The sequence below is a fragment of the Cuculus canorus genome, chromosome 7 (genome assembly GCF_017976375.1).
Source record: "Cuculus canorus isolate bCucCan1 chromosome 7, bCucCan1.pri, whole genome shotgun sequence".
Lineage (NCBI taxonomy): Eukaryota > Metazoa > Chordata > Aves > Cuculiformes > Cuculidae > Cuculus > Cuculus canorus.
In genome coordinates, this window is record NC_071407.1 from 17,717,321 (window position 1) to 17,731,565 (window position 14,245).

The following is a 14,245-nucleotide window of genomic DNA, read 5'->3' on the forward strand; positions in this document are numbered from 1 at the left end:
TTCATGCTGTCATCATGATGCAACACAATTTCTTGTGGTTTTCATAGCTACTACAGAACATTAGTTATACCAGTGTTTGGTTGAAATAAAGAAGAGTGCAGATTTTATCCTTCGTAGTACCACTTCTCTATATAAGCTATAGCGTTATTTGTTTATTTATTCTTTTATTAACACATTTTTCCACTAGCCTATCACAATGACCAAATATTTTGAGTTTACATGTCTGTGGATAAATGAAAAAAAAAAAGCCAAATTAGATAGGTAATGCTCTGAACATGCACATTCATTTCTTCAAATTATTAACTAGAGAGCTCCTAAAAAAGCATATATTCGTAATTAGAAAGACAACTTACACATTGCTTACCCTAAGCAGATTAGTAATGTTCTTCCATTTATTTCTAAGGTAGTCTGGAAGCACCTTTTCACTCTAAGAAGAAAGATTCTGGCAATTAGGAGAACATGAAAAGATTGCTGCAAATTACAGAACTATTTACCCGTACAGATCCATGCCTTTTTTTTTTTTTTTGATATTGTTCCAGAGATTTTCATTACCAGAGAACAACAATCTGAGCTGAACATTTGCAGAAACAGAACGGGTCTAGAAGAGATCTGTAAAATTGCTATTTAACATTATTCTGGATGCTGCCTGCTTCCAAGAGGTACCCATTGGTAGTATATCCCTTTCTCTTTCCTTTTTAATGGATTCAAATACATTTCAGAACTTAGAAAAAATGAAGGCTATCTAGATAGTAAATTCTGGATGCTGCTCCATAAAAAATCTATGGAGCTATTTAAAATATGCAGTATAAAACCTAAGACAGTTATATAATAAGATTTACAATAAAGAGTAAGAAATCCATTATGTTCAGCTATGCTGGCAGTTCTAGTGTACATCTAAGAAGTGCCATTTTTTGCAATACTAAAATTCTTACATCAGGGCTGGTGACAGTCAAATTGCTCACATGAACCGGATTCAACTTACTGCACTGGATTTTCTGTGGACTTAGGCAAGTAGCCTCTTCTATTACAAGTAAATAATTTATTTCTTAACATGACTCATGCATTATCTGTCTCAGAAGAGACTATTAGATCTGCTGTTCAAAGCTGGTTTTCTGCTGGGAGTTCTTCATGAGTCATCAGGTCGTTCACAAATTCAGCGTTGTAAACCAGCAAAGCACAGGAGCAGCAGTGAACTTCCTGAGCCCACTTCTTATAACCATCAGAAATGTTGGGTGCAGCTTAGGGGCATGGTGAGCACACAGAGCGCTCTATTCATGTCTGCATTACTTTTAGTAGTTAAGAGGGAGAAGCGTGGGAACAGAACACCTTTTAGAAAGCAGTCAAGACAAAATCATACCACTTTTGAGAAAGACATGGACAGAAAAATTCAAGGAAGAACACTGGCTATAAACAATCCCTGTCTATTCTACAGATGTACTAGGATATTAAAATCTGTAGAGACTACTGGCAGCAGGACTTGTCTGTGAGGGCACTGATGTATGGGGGCACATGTTGTGTGTGCATCTGCAGTAACCAAAGGATGAAACTAAATCCAAAGAATTTAAACAGTCTCCAAAACTGATAAGTATATCTTTTCTTAAGACTAGATTCACTATTGTAATTGCCTTCCACATCTATGAATGCATTCACTGTAGTTATTTGTGTACCACAGGAAAGGACAGAACTTCATCTATAAATAGTTTAGAAAAGATGAACAGAGTGTTTTTGAATATAGGAATGTTTTCTTTTCCTGTGTTAGTTTAATGGGATAGATGCCAACGCTATTATGAATTATGAATGCAGCAGTCGTCTTTCCAAATGAAGATGTTGGAAGTCTGCCACTGGAACAAGGTGCTCATATTACATATTGCCAGCAAATTTCTGTTTCTATAATGAAAACTAGATTACTAAATCACTTTTCTTCTGAAAAACATTACTCTTGCCTGTAATGATGTTGCATAGCATATTCTCCTCTAGAATAAAAGAGTAAAAAATAATCAGGATAGAAGGTAATTTGAATCACAGTTCTAGCAGAGAAATTCATATGCCGTGCCCCTGATGTAAACAGCTGTTTGCATACCACCTACCTTCCTCCTTCAATAAAACATAATCCAGATTGATGACTCATCAGGCATTTGTTACCAGTACTATGCATGTTTTTTTCCCCCCATATTTATTCTCTTTAGCTACCTGAAACAAAGTAATTCTTTAAAATAATTTAATCGTTAACATTTTATATGGAAATCTTGCTTAAGGAAACACCGCTCCCTAACTAGAATCAGAATTTTGCACTTCATTACAATTCAGTTTCTGTTCCATACAGGACACAAAAGCATTACATAAAGTTGGGGGTTTCCCCCACCAAGTGATTCTAAGGCTTAAGAACACTTACTGAAGAAGGGAAAGTATTAGTACACAACATTTGACAAATCTGGAGGTCAAATATTCAACATGAAAAGAGTTCAAAGAAAGCTAGTAAGGCTGCACTGCTTCTGCTGCACAGGTTACACAGCAGCCAGTGGTGCCACCTGACTCTGCCTCCCTATCAGCAAACGCGGTATTACTAACGAATCCCATGGAAAATGTGTTTCGTTTAATCCCAAGCACATATTGCAATATCCTATATATACCTTCATATTTTGTGTTCATAAGCAACTGTTATCGTCTTCTTCTAACACCTAGAAGAATTTTACAAGAGGATGTAAAATGCTGTTTGTCTTGGGTCCCTTTAGTTTAATCAGCAATCCTTTCTATCATTTCCAAATCTGAAACCCATCTCAGATCTCACGCAATGGTTTCACAGTAGCATCTCAGATAAAAGGCATGAGTTTTCTTGAAAAATACCTGTCATTCCATTGCTTTTCTTTGCAATAACTCAGTATACAGTAGGGAGACTGTTAGTTCACACCAAGGGCTCAATTATAAGGATATCCTCTAGATTCCACCTTGTGTGCATATTTATTTTGCATTACCTTAGGGTTAAAAAACCCGAACAACATAATAAAGGGTAATCAGAAGGCAGGTGTGCAGAACAATAAATACTACTGAAACCATATTAACTTGGGAAAAAAATCAAAAAGGGAGAGACCAAAAAGGAAAAAAAAATCTGACATGACAAAACCCAGTGAAATTAGGTTTAAAAACTTGTGGCAGAAACTCTATGGGACTGTTAAGCACTGAAATGTACATTTTAAAAAAAAGCCTCAAACACATCCACACTGTGTAACCCAACTGGTTATATTTTACAAACGTGGTGCTAAATCTGGTCAACTTTAGTGTCAGGCAGGCTTTGCATCCATGAAAATGAATGGTAATGCTCTCTAAGGCATTAACGAGAACAAACTGGGCCAAGTGAGTACCTTCTGATTTTTCTAAGACAAAAATATTACTGCATTCCATTTCCTACTCTGCATTTCTATGAGTTGACAGTACGCTTGCATGATTAAGATGCAAAGCTAGTGTTTTAACTCAAATATTGTTACAAATTAGAAAGAAGTCAGATAAAACCAGAGATTTTTTTATTGCACAAAATAAATTATATAGAAACAATGCAACAAAACAACTCGTATTGTAGGCTGCACAACAGATGTTACAACATGAATATATTTATTGCTTTGAGAAAGGAGCAATTCAGTGCTAGTAAGCAGATTAGTTATACTTCTTGCTCATCTAGATTTTTCATAAAATTAATCCAACTGGGCTAGAGGCATCTTGCAGCATACAGGTCAGACCAAATTGTCTTTTGTTATCAGCGGTTATAAAGGTGCTGTGAACATTCTTGACATTAGCATGAAGCGCTCAATTTAACATCACTGGTACTGAGCCATACAGGTAGTTACATAACTAGAAATCTCATTACATATCAGATATATTTATACACAAGAGTCTAAAAGGTCCATTTACATGAGCTGTTGTTCTAAACCAAATCTTGCTTACAAACACAGATGCAGCTTCAAACAGGCACACTTCAGTCAACACCAAGAGGCAGGACCATGGGATTTTGCTCACCCTCCCCACCCCGTGGCAGAAATAGCCCTCCCTAAGTGGAAAATCGCTCACTCGTGCTAACGCAGTAAGAAGTGTCTCATTTTTTCAAGGGCCATGCTCAACTCCAAAGGTTTTTTTGCACAGATTAAAAAAAGCATTGCTTTGGTAAGACTGGGTAAAATTTACAGTGCTTTTTAAAATACTACAAACCACAACATATTTGGTTCTTTAAAAGACGCAAGTCTGCAATACTGGTATTGCACTCATAGCTCAAATGGATTTAAGGTTTTAAAATGCGTTGTGGACCCTGAGATGTCAACCCCAAATGAATTCATACAGAAATCAGCTCTTAACAAGAACTATAAAAATGGACCATATTCAAATAATAAAACTCATCAAAACCTGATTACTTACAGTACTTTGTGAAACATGCGTACTACTGAGACTGCGGCATTACATGTATTTATAGTCTGAGTTAAATTCTCCCCTACTTTGACAATTATTGAGATATTTAGCTAGCTGAGTTTATAACACTCAATTCCACTGCTAGCATACACGCTCAGCACTGCAAAACTTATTTACTTATGGGAAGGTTAACATAATAAGATTAAATTTAAACAACATTAGCCATCATAAAAGGAGATTCAGTAAGTGAGTGGGAACTCTGGGTCATTTCAAGTTGTAGCTACAAGGATAATTAAAGAAAGTAGCTCCACTGAGGTTAAGCTGAAGAGCTTAATTCAGCACCAGGCCCACAGAGCAGATCCCTGCAGAATCCCACTGAAATCAGTAAATAGATCTTTGATTGTACACTAATAACCACAAACAAATGTGGTTGTCACTTTTTACTGTACTTCAATAAAATTCTTTGCTTTACTTTTTTTTTTTTTCTTGAAATCGTGTTAATCGACTATATTGAATCAAAATACAGTTGGGTGAGGTTTCAAATATCCACACAATATTACAAGACAGAAGTTATTCTGAATGAAATACTATTTTTATGAATGCTCAGAAACTTGCAATCATGTTTCATGCATGGACTCAAAACTAGTTTCCTTTGGAAGAAAGTAAGTATTAAACTCGACTAATCTGGCATATATTTTCACCCAGGGAACTGTTTTTTTAAAAACCGTACATAAAATTCTGTCACTATTTTATGAAGATGTTTATAATTACAATAAGATGCAACTTAATAAACAAATATACCCTAAAACATCAATTAAAACAAACATCACAAAAAATTTTTAAATTTTTTACAATTACTATGAAGTAGAAAAATGATATAAGATGGGATGAAGCTAATATCAAAGATGAAAAACAGCACCACCAGTATGTTTTGCAATTAGCTTTCCGAATGGACAGAAAATATATTATCAGTCAGATACAATTGATTAAGTTAAGGTAAGAAATGCATTTAGCCCAGCTGTACTAACTATACAGCTTCATACAGAATAAACATTCCATAAATCAATAGAAAATGCATTTAAGCACAAAAAATAAAAATACGTAAGTGATTCTCTAAGCAGCATTTTGTCTTCTTGTTTTTCAAAACATTAACATAGATAGATATCGGACTGATTAAATATCTACAAGTGCTTTTCCTTTACAAAAATACATATATTCTTATTAGTAGGATAGACTGTCATTAACAATGACCTGTGTTTTTTTCACTTCAATTTGAATGATTTATAAGCTAAATTTTACAACCACAAAAAGGTTTATTTTTAATATGATGTTATCACTTTTGACAAAAAGCTTAAAACATTTTATATTTTAAAACAAATTAGCAACATAACATCACAATATGTTCTATGAGCTCCTAAGTACTGTGAGGGCTGTTATATTAAAAACTGTTAACTACTATCAAATGCAAGGAAGCATTAGAACATTATTACTGCTCACCATAGGCTCCTTTCATATCCTAACTTGGATCACAGCTTATATAAGGACACTTAGGCCCCCTTTCCCCCAAAAAATCCATTGAGAGTAACTCCTTATAGCCTATTCAGTAGCCTGGAACATCCAACAATTCAGGCTTTGCCTTAATTTTAAAGAAGAGTAAAATATTTTCCTTTCAATAATTAAGTCTGCAATAAGGGGAAAAAATGACGTATTGCTTCATGTTTATACTGAGAAGCTTGTATTTGAGAAAAATATATGATCAGTAAGTTTTTAGAATGAAATATTATTTCAGTCAGCTAAATAATTAAATTGTCCTATTACTTTCCAGTTTAGTTAATCACTATGCTGGGAAAGGAAATATCAAGACATTTGGATTTCTTTATTCTTTCTATTTTATACTACACAAGTAAAATAATTGACTTCTGGTTAATCAATGGTGTCATGTCAAGGACAGCAACGCCATTTGCTAAAAAAATATCTATAAAATCTGTAAAACATACTTCTTATCTTCTCATTAGCCTCAAAGTCTGTCCTTTCCACCCTCCAAAATATCACTGAACTACAACTAGAAACTCCAACAGTAGCTTGGTGAATATTTTGTGCTTTGGAAGGTTTACAGGATTGACAACACACTGAAGTTGTTCATTAGTTCACAGGCCAGGTATAGCAGACACATCAGTAATGCAAACCTTTGTGCTTTTCTTTGTGAACATGAGCTGTAACTGAAAGAGCTACTCTAGGTCTGCTAACTCAGCTTTATGCTACTCCTGTTGTTTTTTTCCTTTTCTATTTTGTTGTGGAAACTGCTAGATGTGCCTAACCCTTTAGCTTGGTGACACAGGTACCACCAGTTAAGTTCAGCTTGACTGATTCCAGGTGTAACTCTTGACCACTGCACTCCAGAAAAAGCATCAGTGCCTTACTCCAAGTCAGTTTTAGGTGGTTTTACCTTTGGTATTAAATAGGTCCCTTAAAACTACTAGGCAATTAGATTATCCATAAAAATAGTTTCTTTTAAAAAAACTTCTTTTATGAACAAACTAAATATCTAACAACAAAGAGTAATTTTAAATCAATTTGTAAGTGATATTTTTTTCAGTAAAAAGGGAGCATGTTTCATTTTACCACACCAAAATTCATGAGACAACAGCAATAATGTCGACTATACTCTATATAATACTAAAGAGAATTTTAGGAGTAGAATACCATCATAAAATATGTGCCTTGCACTTTGTTAATAAACATCTTTATTACAACTTCATTTGTAATATAAACCCTCAGTCCGTTAACTAGCAGCACAAACATTTTACTGTTGCAGCAATTTTATATATTCTATAGCAACCTGCTCTCAACTCTTACCTTGCTTTCCGCTCGCTATCATAAGAAAAAAGGAAAATGCACAGTAACTACTGTCCACCTCATCCTGTCAACGGTTGTGTTACTAAACCTTGCTAGAAGCATTTCCTAAAGACTCATGTAAAATTAACTTCAAAGAAAAGTATGCCTAATGGTTTAGATAAACATGCAAAGTCAAACTAATGCCTCTCTTTGGTTAAACTTAGTAATGACAAAACCTTCCACTTGTAGACATTTTTCATTCCAGAATGCCGCCTTCATCCTGAGCCTACACAACTGTGTCTCTTTCTGTTTGCACAAAAGGAAGCCTGGGCATTTCCACCTGTCTACAGAGCTCTTTGTTCCACCGCCCCGCTCTAGAACTGTATAGATCTAAACTGCTTAACAGAGAATGAAATAACATCTTAACTGCAATAGCAAGCTACCTGAATTCAAATGATGATTTATGGCACATACCTTGAATGGAAAAATCTGTCCAGAATTCATTAATTAATCAATTTCCTATTCTAGAATCTGATCTACAGACAGTGTAGACACTAGTTTTAAAAAAAAGAAATAAAAATCAACAGCTAGATCTGCTATGAAGAGAAATACCATTATAAAAACATCTTTTGTAGAACACTCCTAGAGAAAGATGTTTCTGCTGAGGTCTGACTACTCACAAGTAATAAAACTAGTGGTAAATGAGCAGTTGCAAGCTTTTCACATTTTCTTCAGGGTGAATCAACTCCCTTGTGTCTTAGATTTAATCTTGGAACATGCTCTAGTAGGTTGCAATCCTTCCTCAAGCAACGTCTTTAGCTGCACAACTTGTGGAAGCACGACCTTGTTCAAATTGTCTCTCCAGGATTCAAAATGCAGGACTGTGAAAACTTTGCTGAAATCCATGAGAGCTGCCTGATGAACCAAACCTACGAGCCGATTCCTCTTGTGCAATTTCTCCTTTAGAACTCCTTAACATTTCTACTTGTCAGGCATAAATAGGGTGGGGTATGGGAATAGGCAACGGATGCATAAGAACCTAGAATTAATTACAGCACAGAGGGTGCTCAAAAAGACATTTTAACTGAGATAAATAATGAAACAGCATAGCATGAAGTAAAGAGTGGGGAATATCCTGCATGATATATGCATTTTCAATGGAATCAAATAGTTGTCTTCAACCTGCCTAGGTTAAGTGAAGAAACTGGACCTAGCTCTTGATTTAAGCATCTCTATGTTTATACACTTGCTGTAGATAGGCATAAAAGTCTTGATTGCCTCGTTTTTTTTCCAGGCTAAAAATTAGTTTGGGCAGTCTATGTAACTGACCAGTATTTTATGCAGCCCCTCGATCAACAGTGTTTATTTTGAGATTTAAGACTGGCTTTGAACAACTATCTGTTCTCTAGTATTTCTACCAGAAGTTTCTACCAGTATTTCTACCTGGCTGAGCTTGATGCTATTCCTTTTGTTGCAAATTTTCCCAGGAATACTTTTTCCTGGGGAGTGAATGCCTCTTGGTTTCTTCAGTAACATGAAAATATGAAAAAAAGACCAGAAGCAGAACAATACGACTTGGTGATTGGTTCAATTAAAGGATTAAACCCTGGCCTGTTTTGTTATTTCAGAAAAAAAATAAAAGAAGGAAAAATTTTTACTTTTCTCACAAAGACAAGTCTAACAATTAAACAGGAGAGGTGAGATGGAATTCTGGACCATCACTTTGTCTGCAGTGGAAAGCAAGAGCCTAGATTCTATCTAAAGGGAACATCATCAATTTCTTTTCTTCTGGAACTGCTTTTGATAACTGCAGAAGAGAAAAGTCAAGTTAAAATTGTTTAGGCGTAAGAAGAAAACAGACCAAGACCCAGAATTCAAGGGTTCCTCGTGTAGAAAATAAAATAATTTCAATATGAAAGTAATTCTTTTAGTATAGTTTCTACTGAGACAGGTTTTTAAATTTTTAAATTATCTAACAGAACACATTTCTTTCTTTGCTTGTTTCCCACGAAAGAAAGCTTCTCAATACAGCATGTTTATAAAATATTCTTGCTGAAAATAATATGGCCACAAATAAAATACAGAAGCAAATATTACCCTGCCAAATGCAAATAATGGGCTTGAAAGGTATTCTGTATTAATAATCAGGCACTTTGCTTTATATAACATTTTCAGTAAAGTCAAAATAATATTTTTAGAAGTTTTCTTTGCATAATGACTGCAAGCTAGCCAAGTACGCACAATATACTTACAGCGCTGCATACTCCTAGGACCCAAATCCTAGAAGCTTTCATATTAACAGTACCTGCTATAGTGACGAGTCACTTCGGGATTATTGTAGTAATCTTATTTGGTATTTAATCCAAATAAAGAAAACATTTACAGGACTAGGCCCTTAGCTACCAGCAGCGTGGTAATGCATGACAGAAGATACATTTCTTGATCGATCATCCAAATTCCTTATCATTTGAGATATTATAGGATCTTGCTTGTTAATTCCAGCTTACAGTTAGTTACCAGACAAACGCACCATAGAGCTATGCTTAAGAAAAGTTACCCCAGAGTTAAAAGCAGATACAAGTTTTTCACTTGGGGGCAGGATTTAAAAAAAAAAAAAAAAAAAAAAAAGCACCAAATAAGAGGCAGCAAGGTTAGGTACTAATGTGGAACTTTCTAGGTCTTACTCCTCTGCAGCTAGGTACTGCCAATACAGGAAAAACAAAGAAGCACAAAGGCAGCAACACTTATTTTATATTCCTATTCTTTACAAACATGCAGTGGTGACACTTTGTCATGTAAATGCTCAGAGGGTGCGACTGTATACAGTAATCTGCTCTAGGATGGCATATGGTGCAGTTTTAATGGAATGCTTAGGTACTCATTTCACTTGACCCCATCTTTGGCACACAGCAATCTGCACACGCATTCTTGTATTCCTATGCTGTTCAGATATTCTTAATTGGCACAAATGAATTAGATACATGTATCTGCAGACACATGGCACAAACATACGATACAGAAGAGAAACTTCCTGTAAAAGAGGCAATGCCTGTTATACAAGCTGCCCAGTTAAGATATGTATTTCACCGACACTTCACCGCTACAAAAACTATTAAAACTAAAACAGCACTCAGGTACCGTGCCATCAAATTAGAAATGCATAAAGTGTAGGTGGCTAGACCATATGCATTTAATGCCATGATTTTCAGCTGGGAACATTAAATCATTTCTGTCAGTAATTTCCATGCCTAAAATGAAGATTGCCTTCTGTAATCTGCATTAAAAAAATGCCATAAATTACACCAATGTCCAATTCTGATCAAGGAAATTCATGGTTCTCTGAATTGTGAGCACAGAAAGTCACTGAACAGTCAAATCTTCTATCAGTTTTAATTCAGAAGTGAATACAAAGTAGTCCTATTTCAGGGGGTCCTGTTAGGTGAATGCAAACTTCTGTACAAGATAATTGAAAATGGATTAAAAATGTGTTCTTTTCTTTTTAAAACAAATCTGTTCAAATTTGGTAAAATGTTAAGTGCAGCTGTTGAGAAAAAAAATTGTCCCCTGAATCAAGCAGAAATTTTGCTTAAGAGTACTGCGGTTAGTTTTGTGATAAACTGAGACATGCATTTTATCTCAAGTGATACTACATTGAAAATTCTGGTATAAAAACACGTGAAATATATAAAAACTGTAAGGTGTCATTTGTATGTGCATGTAAATATTTACAAATCATAACCTATTTCTACCGTAGAAAACAACTGTATATACACTAAAGAGAAGAATGATTTGCAATTAGAACGCATGCTCTGCTCTTCCAAGCTGCTCCATGAGGAGAACTTCTATATACACAAAGAATCTATTTTCCTCTAGCGACTCTGCAGAGAAGAGCCCTCCCTACACGGAGTATCTTTTTTTCTGTCAAGTAGCACATCACAGACTGGGTGGGCAAAGAGACGACCACCTCCTGCAGCCAGCACGTGCACCCCTTCCCGCTGCAATGCAAAACCTGTCCCTATACCAGTCAGCACACTATGCCTGCAGAAAGGAGCAGCAGCTTCCTAAACGCTTTGCTTCCCCAGGTTCATTGGCATCTGCACAATATGTGCAACCTTGACCTGCAATGGCAGGTTTCCTAAACAGACTGCTACCGACAGCATCTTTATTTCTGTGTCATATGGGCTTTGGAGTACAATGGTAGAATTCAACCCAACTATATACGGATTCCTCAAGTCATCAATGTTAGAACTCCTACTAACATTAAAGGGGCCAGATTTAATCCACAACATGCTTATTTCTCCTACAGAAACGTACTAATGTACATGAACAAAAATTTACAAAGGAGTTAGAGCCTTGCAACTAGCTGTTACACTTGATCCCAAGACAGAATTGTCACTTCGTCTTATGATTAGTTCACTCTTTAGTTATTTGGTTCCTTTTTGCTGTATGCAAAAGGCATAAGAAAGTAAATAGTTATCTACAATGCTCACAGGTGTGTATTAAGTAGAAATTACATAAAAGCACTGAACTGTAAGTATCTTCACAAAATTTGAAGTGAAAAACTCAACTGACTTTTAAGCAGAGCAAAGACAACAGAAGACTACAGAAAACATATGCATTACTATGCTCCCTGCAACATTACCAGAAACCTCAATAAACATTTTATACTAGAACCATTATGCTCGCAATACCTAAGGCAACAATCACTCTTTATCCAACACTACCAGGTCTTAGGAAAAAGAAGACCTGAACAATTATTTTGGTCAGACTGCTTATCTTCAGTATTGCATTACCTCTAATTTTATGGAAATAATTTTACGATGCGACTTTAACTAATGAACATTTCTACAGTGAATTCTAAACTCCAGATAGTCAGAAGAGATATATAATTGAATTAAAGCTATATATTGTTTTTGTCTTAGCATATTATATACCTCCAACCAATCTTTAAAGGAAATGCTTACTACAAAAGGCAATAATTATGTAAAAATTTGCGTTGGTTGTAATCTTATAGAGAAATGTAGTTGTTCCATAGACATTTACATTATTTTCAACTTCATCTTCATGAAGGCTATATTAGAGGAAATGTAATCTGACCAGAAGCCATTTTCCAAAAATAGCTTGTATCCCAAATTCCAATTTTTAGGGAAAACATAGAAAAGTGCAATCACAAAGGCTGCGATGCTTTTAAGCAATATTAGCAGAATCTCTTTAGAAGATTTAAAATTGTTGTTTTGAATTGCCACATTCTACATCTCCTGTTAAGGGTAATTAATCTTCATCCACGGCAAAAAGACTGTTACACACTCATGAGTGAGCTATACCTGGACCCATGAGAAGCTTATCAAGAGAAAGGTAGTGGCCCAATCACCACTTTTCTAAATATATTTTCTATACAAAATACTTTCAAGATATAATCCTTAGTTATTTGTACAGTACTCTATGATTTAAACAACGATATTCAGTAAAATAGTAAGTGTGTGAAACTGCAACACCAAATGGAATGAGCACTCTGCCGTTTTTTAGAGTAATCAATAGTAGGACCAGAAAAAATTTCTACCACGCAAGCAAAAATATTCCATAGCTTTTGAATCTTGACTGTACACTTCATGATTTTGGCTATGATTTGCAGCACACTCGTAAGATACACAAATATCTTATGCACATTTCAGTAGCAGAATGGCACTTGGCTTGCTCTAATAGAAACAACAGAGATGCAACTGACAATTTTAAGAAAGACAAAGTCCTTATTTGCATGCTGAAAATCTGGTTGTGTCCCCCTAATCCAGGCACATCCATTCATTGTGCAATCTGTCGATGGGTAAACAAATAGTGCAGGATTCATCTCTGGGGTCTGGCCCTTTGGTCTAACCGAAGTCAATTCTAGGTCGATACTGAAGTACCATAGGGTAAGACTAAAAACAAAAGCAAGAGAAAAACAGCAACAAAAACAGACAAGAGAATATGAAGATATAATTCATAAAAATCACAGAAAATGCAATTAAAGATTGCCTTAAGAACAGCCATATCTTATCCCTAAGATGTGTGTATATGACAACCAGTTTTATTTACACAAAATAATTCTATATATAACCAGCGAAACCCAGACCTGTACTTCAAATCTATATTTAATCTCTAAGTCAGTCAGTTGCAGTTCTTTGCCATTAAAATAAAAAACCTATAACTGCTTTTATGTATTTAATTATTTAAATGTTTTATGACATATATACTTGGAGTGCTCAAACAACCTCTCTCATTTCTGTGTTGCTGTGTTTGAGGAAAAGCAATCTCCATATACAGATGATGAATTTTGTTTGATTTTTATATATACTGGGGTTCCATGGCTACACTAGCTAATGGGAATCAGGCTACTCTGCTATTAAAAAGGAAAATAAAAGACCAACAAATCAGGTAAGTTTGCTGTCAGCTGATTTTCTGAGAGATGAAGGCTATCTTCTGCCCTAAATCCAAACTCCTCAACTTCAAACCTAGTGATAATACTTTTTTATTAGTTCTTACTATGAAAAACTGAAAGCAAATCAACAACTTGGATTCCTGAACACACAAAACTGTTGTGGAGTGGGAGGCAAGAGTATGTGGGTTTCCAGAAAGTGCTGTGGAATACATGGGCATTTCTTGCCAGAATTTCTGTTTTACTACGTCTTAATTTTTCAGTCTGCCAGCACTTCATTTAAGTCTGATGTTTTCCTCTTAATTTCAGTAGGGTACTGCATGTTTTCTGTAGCATAAAACCTAGGAAAACCTTACTGTCTCAGCAACTGTATGGTCTTAACTACCTCTCTGCCACAAGGCAGAGAAGTGTACCTAAGTTAAGTCTTTTTTAATTGCAAATTTAGAATTATAAAGAATTATTACAGAAGCTATCATTAAAACAAGAACTCTTTTACTGCATCCTTCAAATGCAATACAGATGAAATTCAGTGACTAAAAAAATAAGGATACTATTTCAGAGACCTATACAGGTTAATAAAACTTCCCATGCCACAGTAGTGAAATG

The 14,245-nt window shown here is 35.2% G+C and overlaps 1 protein-coding gene across 5 annotated transcripts in view; it reads right to left on the bottom strand.

Annotated features, from left to right (window-relative positions):
- Window positions 1–3,486: 3,486 nt before the first annotated feature.
- PCGF5 (polycomb group ring finger 5) overlaps window positions 3,487–14,245 on the bottom strand; it is a 67,668-nt gene continuing 56,909 nt past the window's right edge. For all 5 annotated transcript variants that reach the window (XM_054071656.1, XM_054071655.1, XM_054071658.1 and 2 more), the window contains one exon: window positions 3,487–13,142. In XM_054071656.1, the coding sequence (XP_053927631.1) occupies window positions 13,095–13,142 (48 nt within the window). In that variant the 3' untranslated portion in view covers window positions 3,487–13,094. The remainder of the gene's footprint in view (window positions 13,143–14,245) is intronic.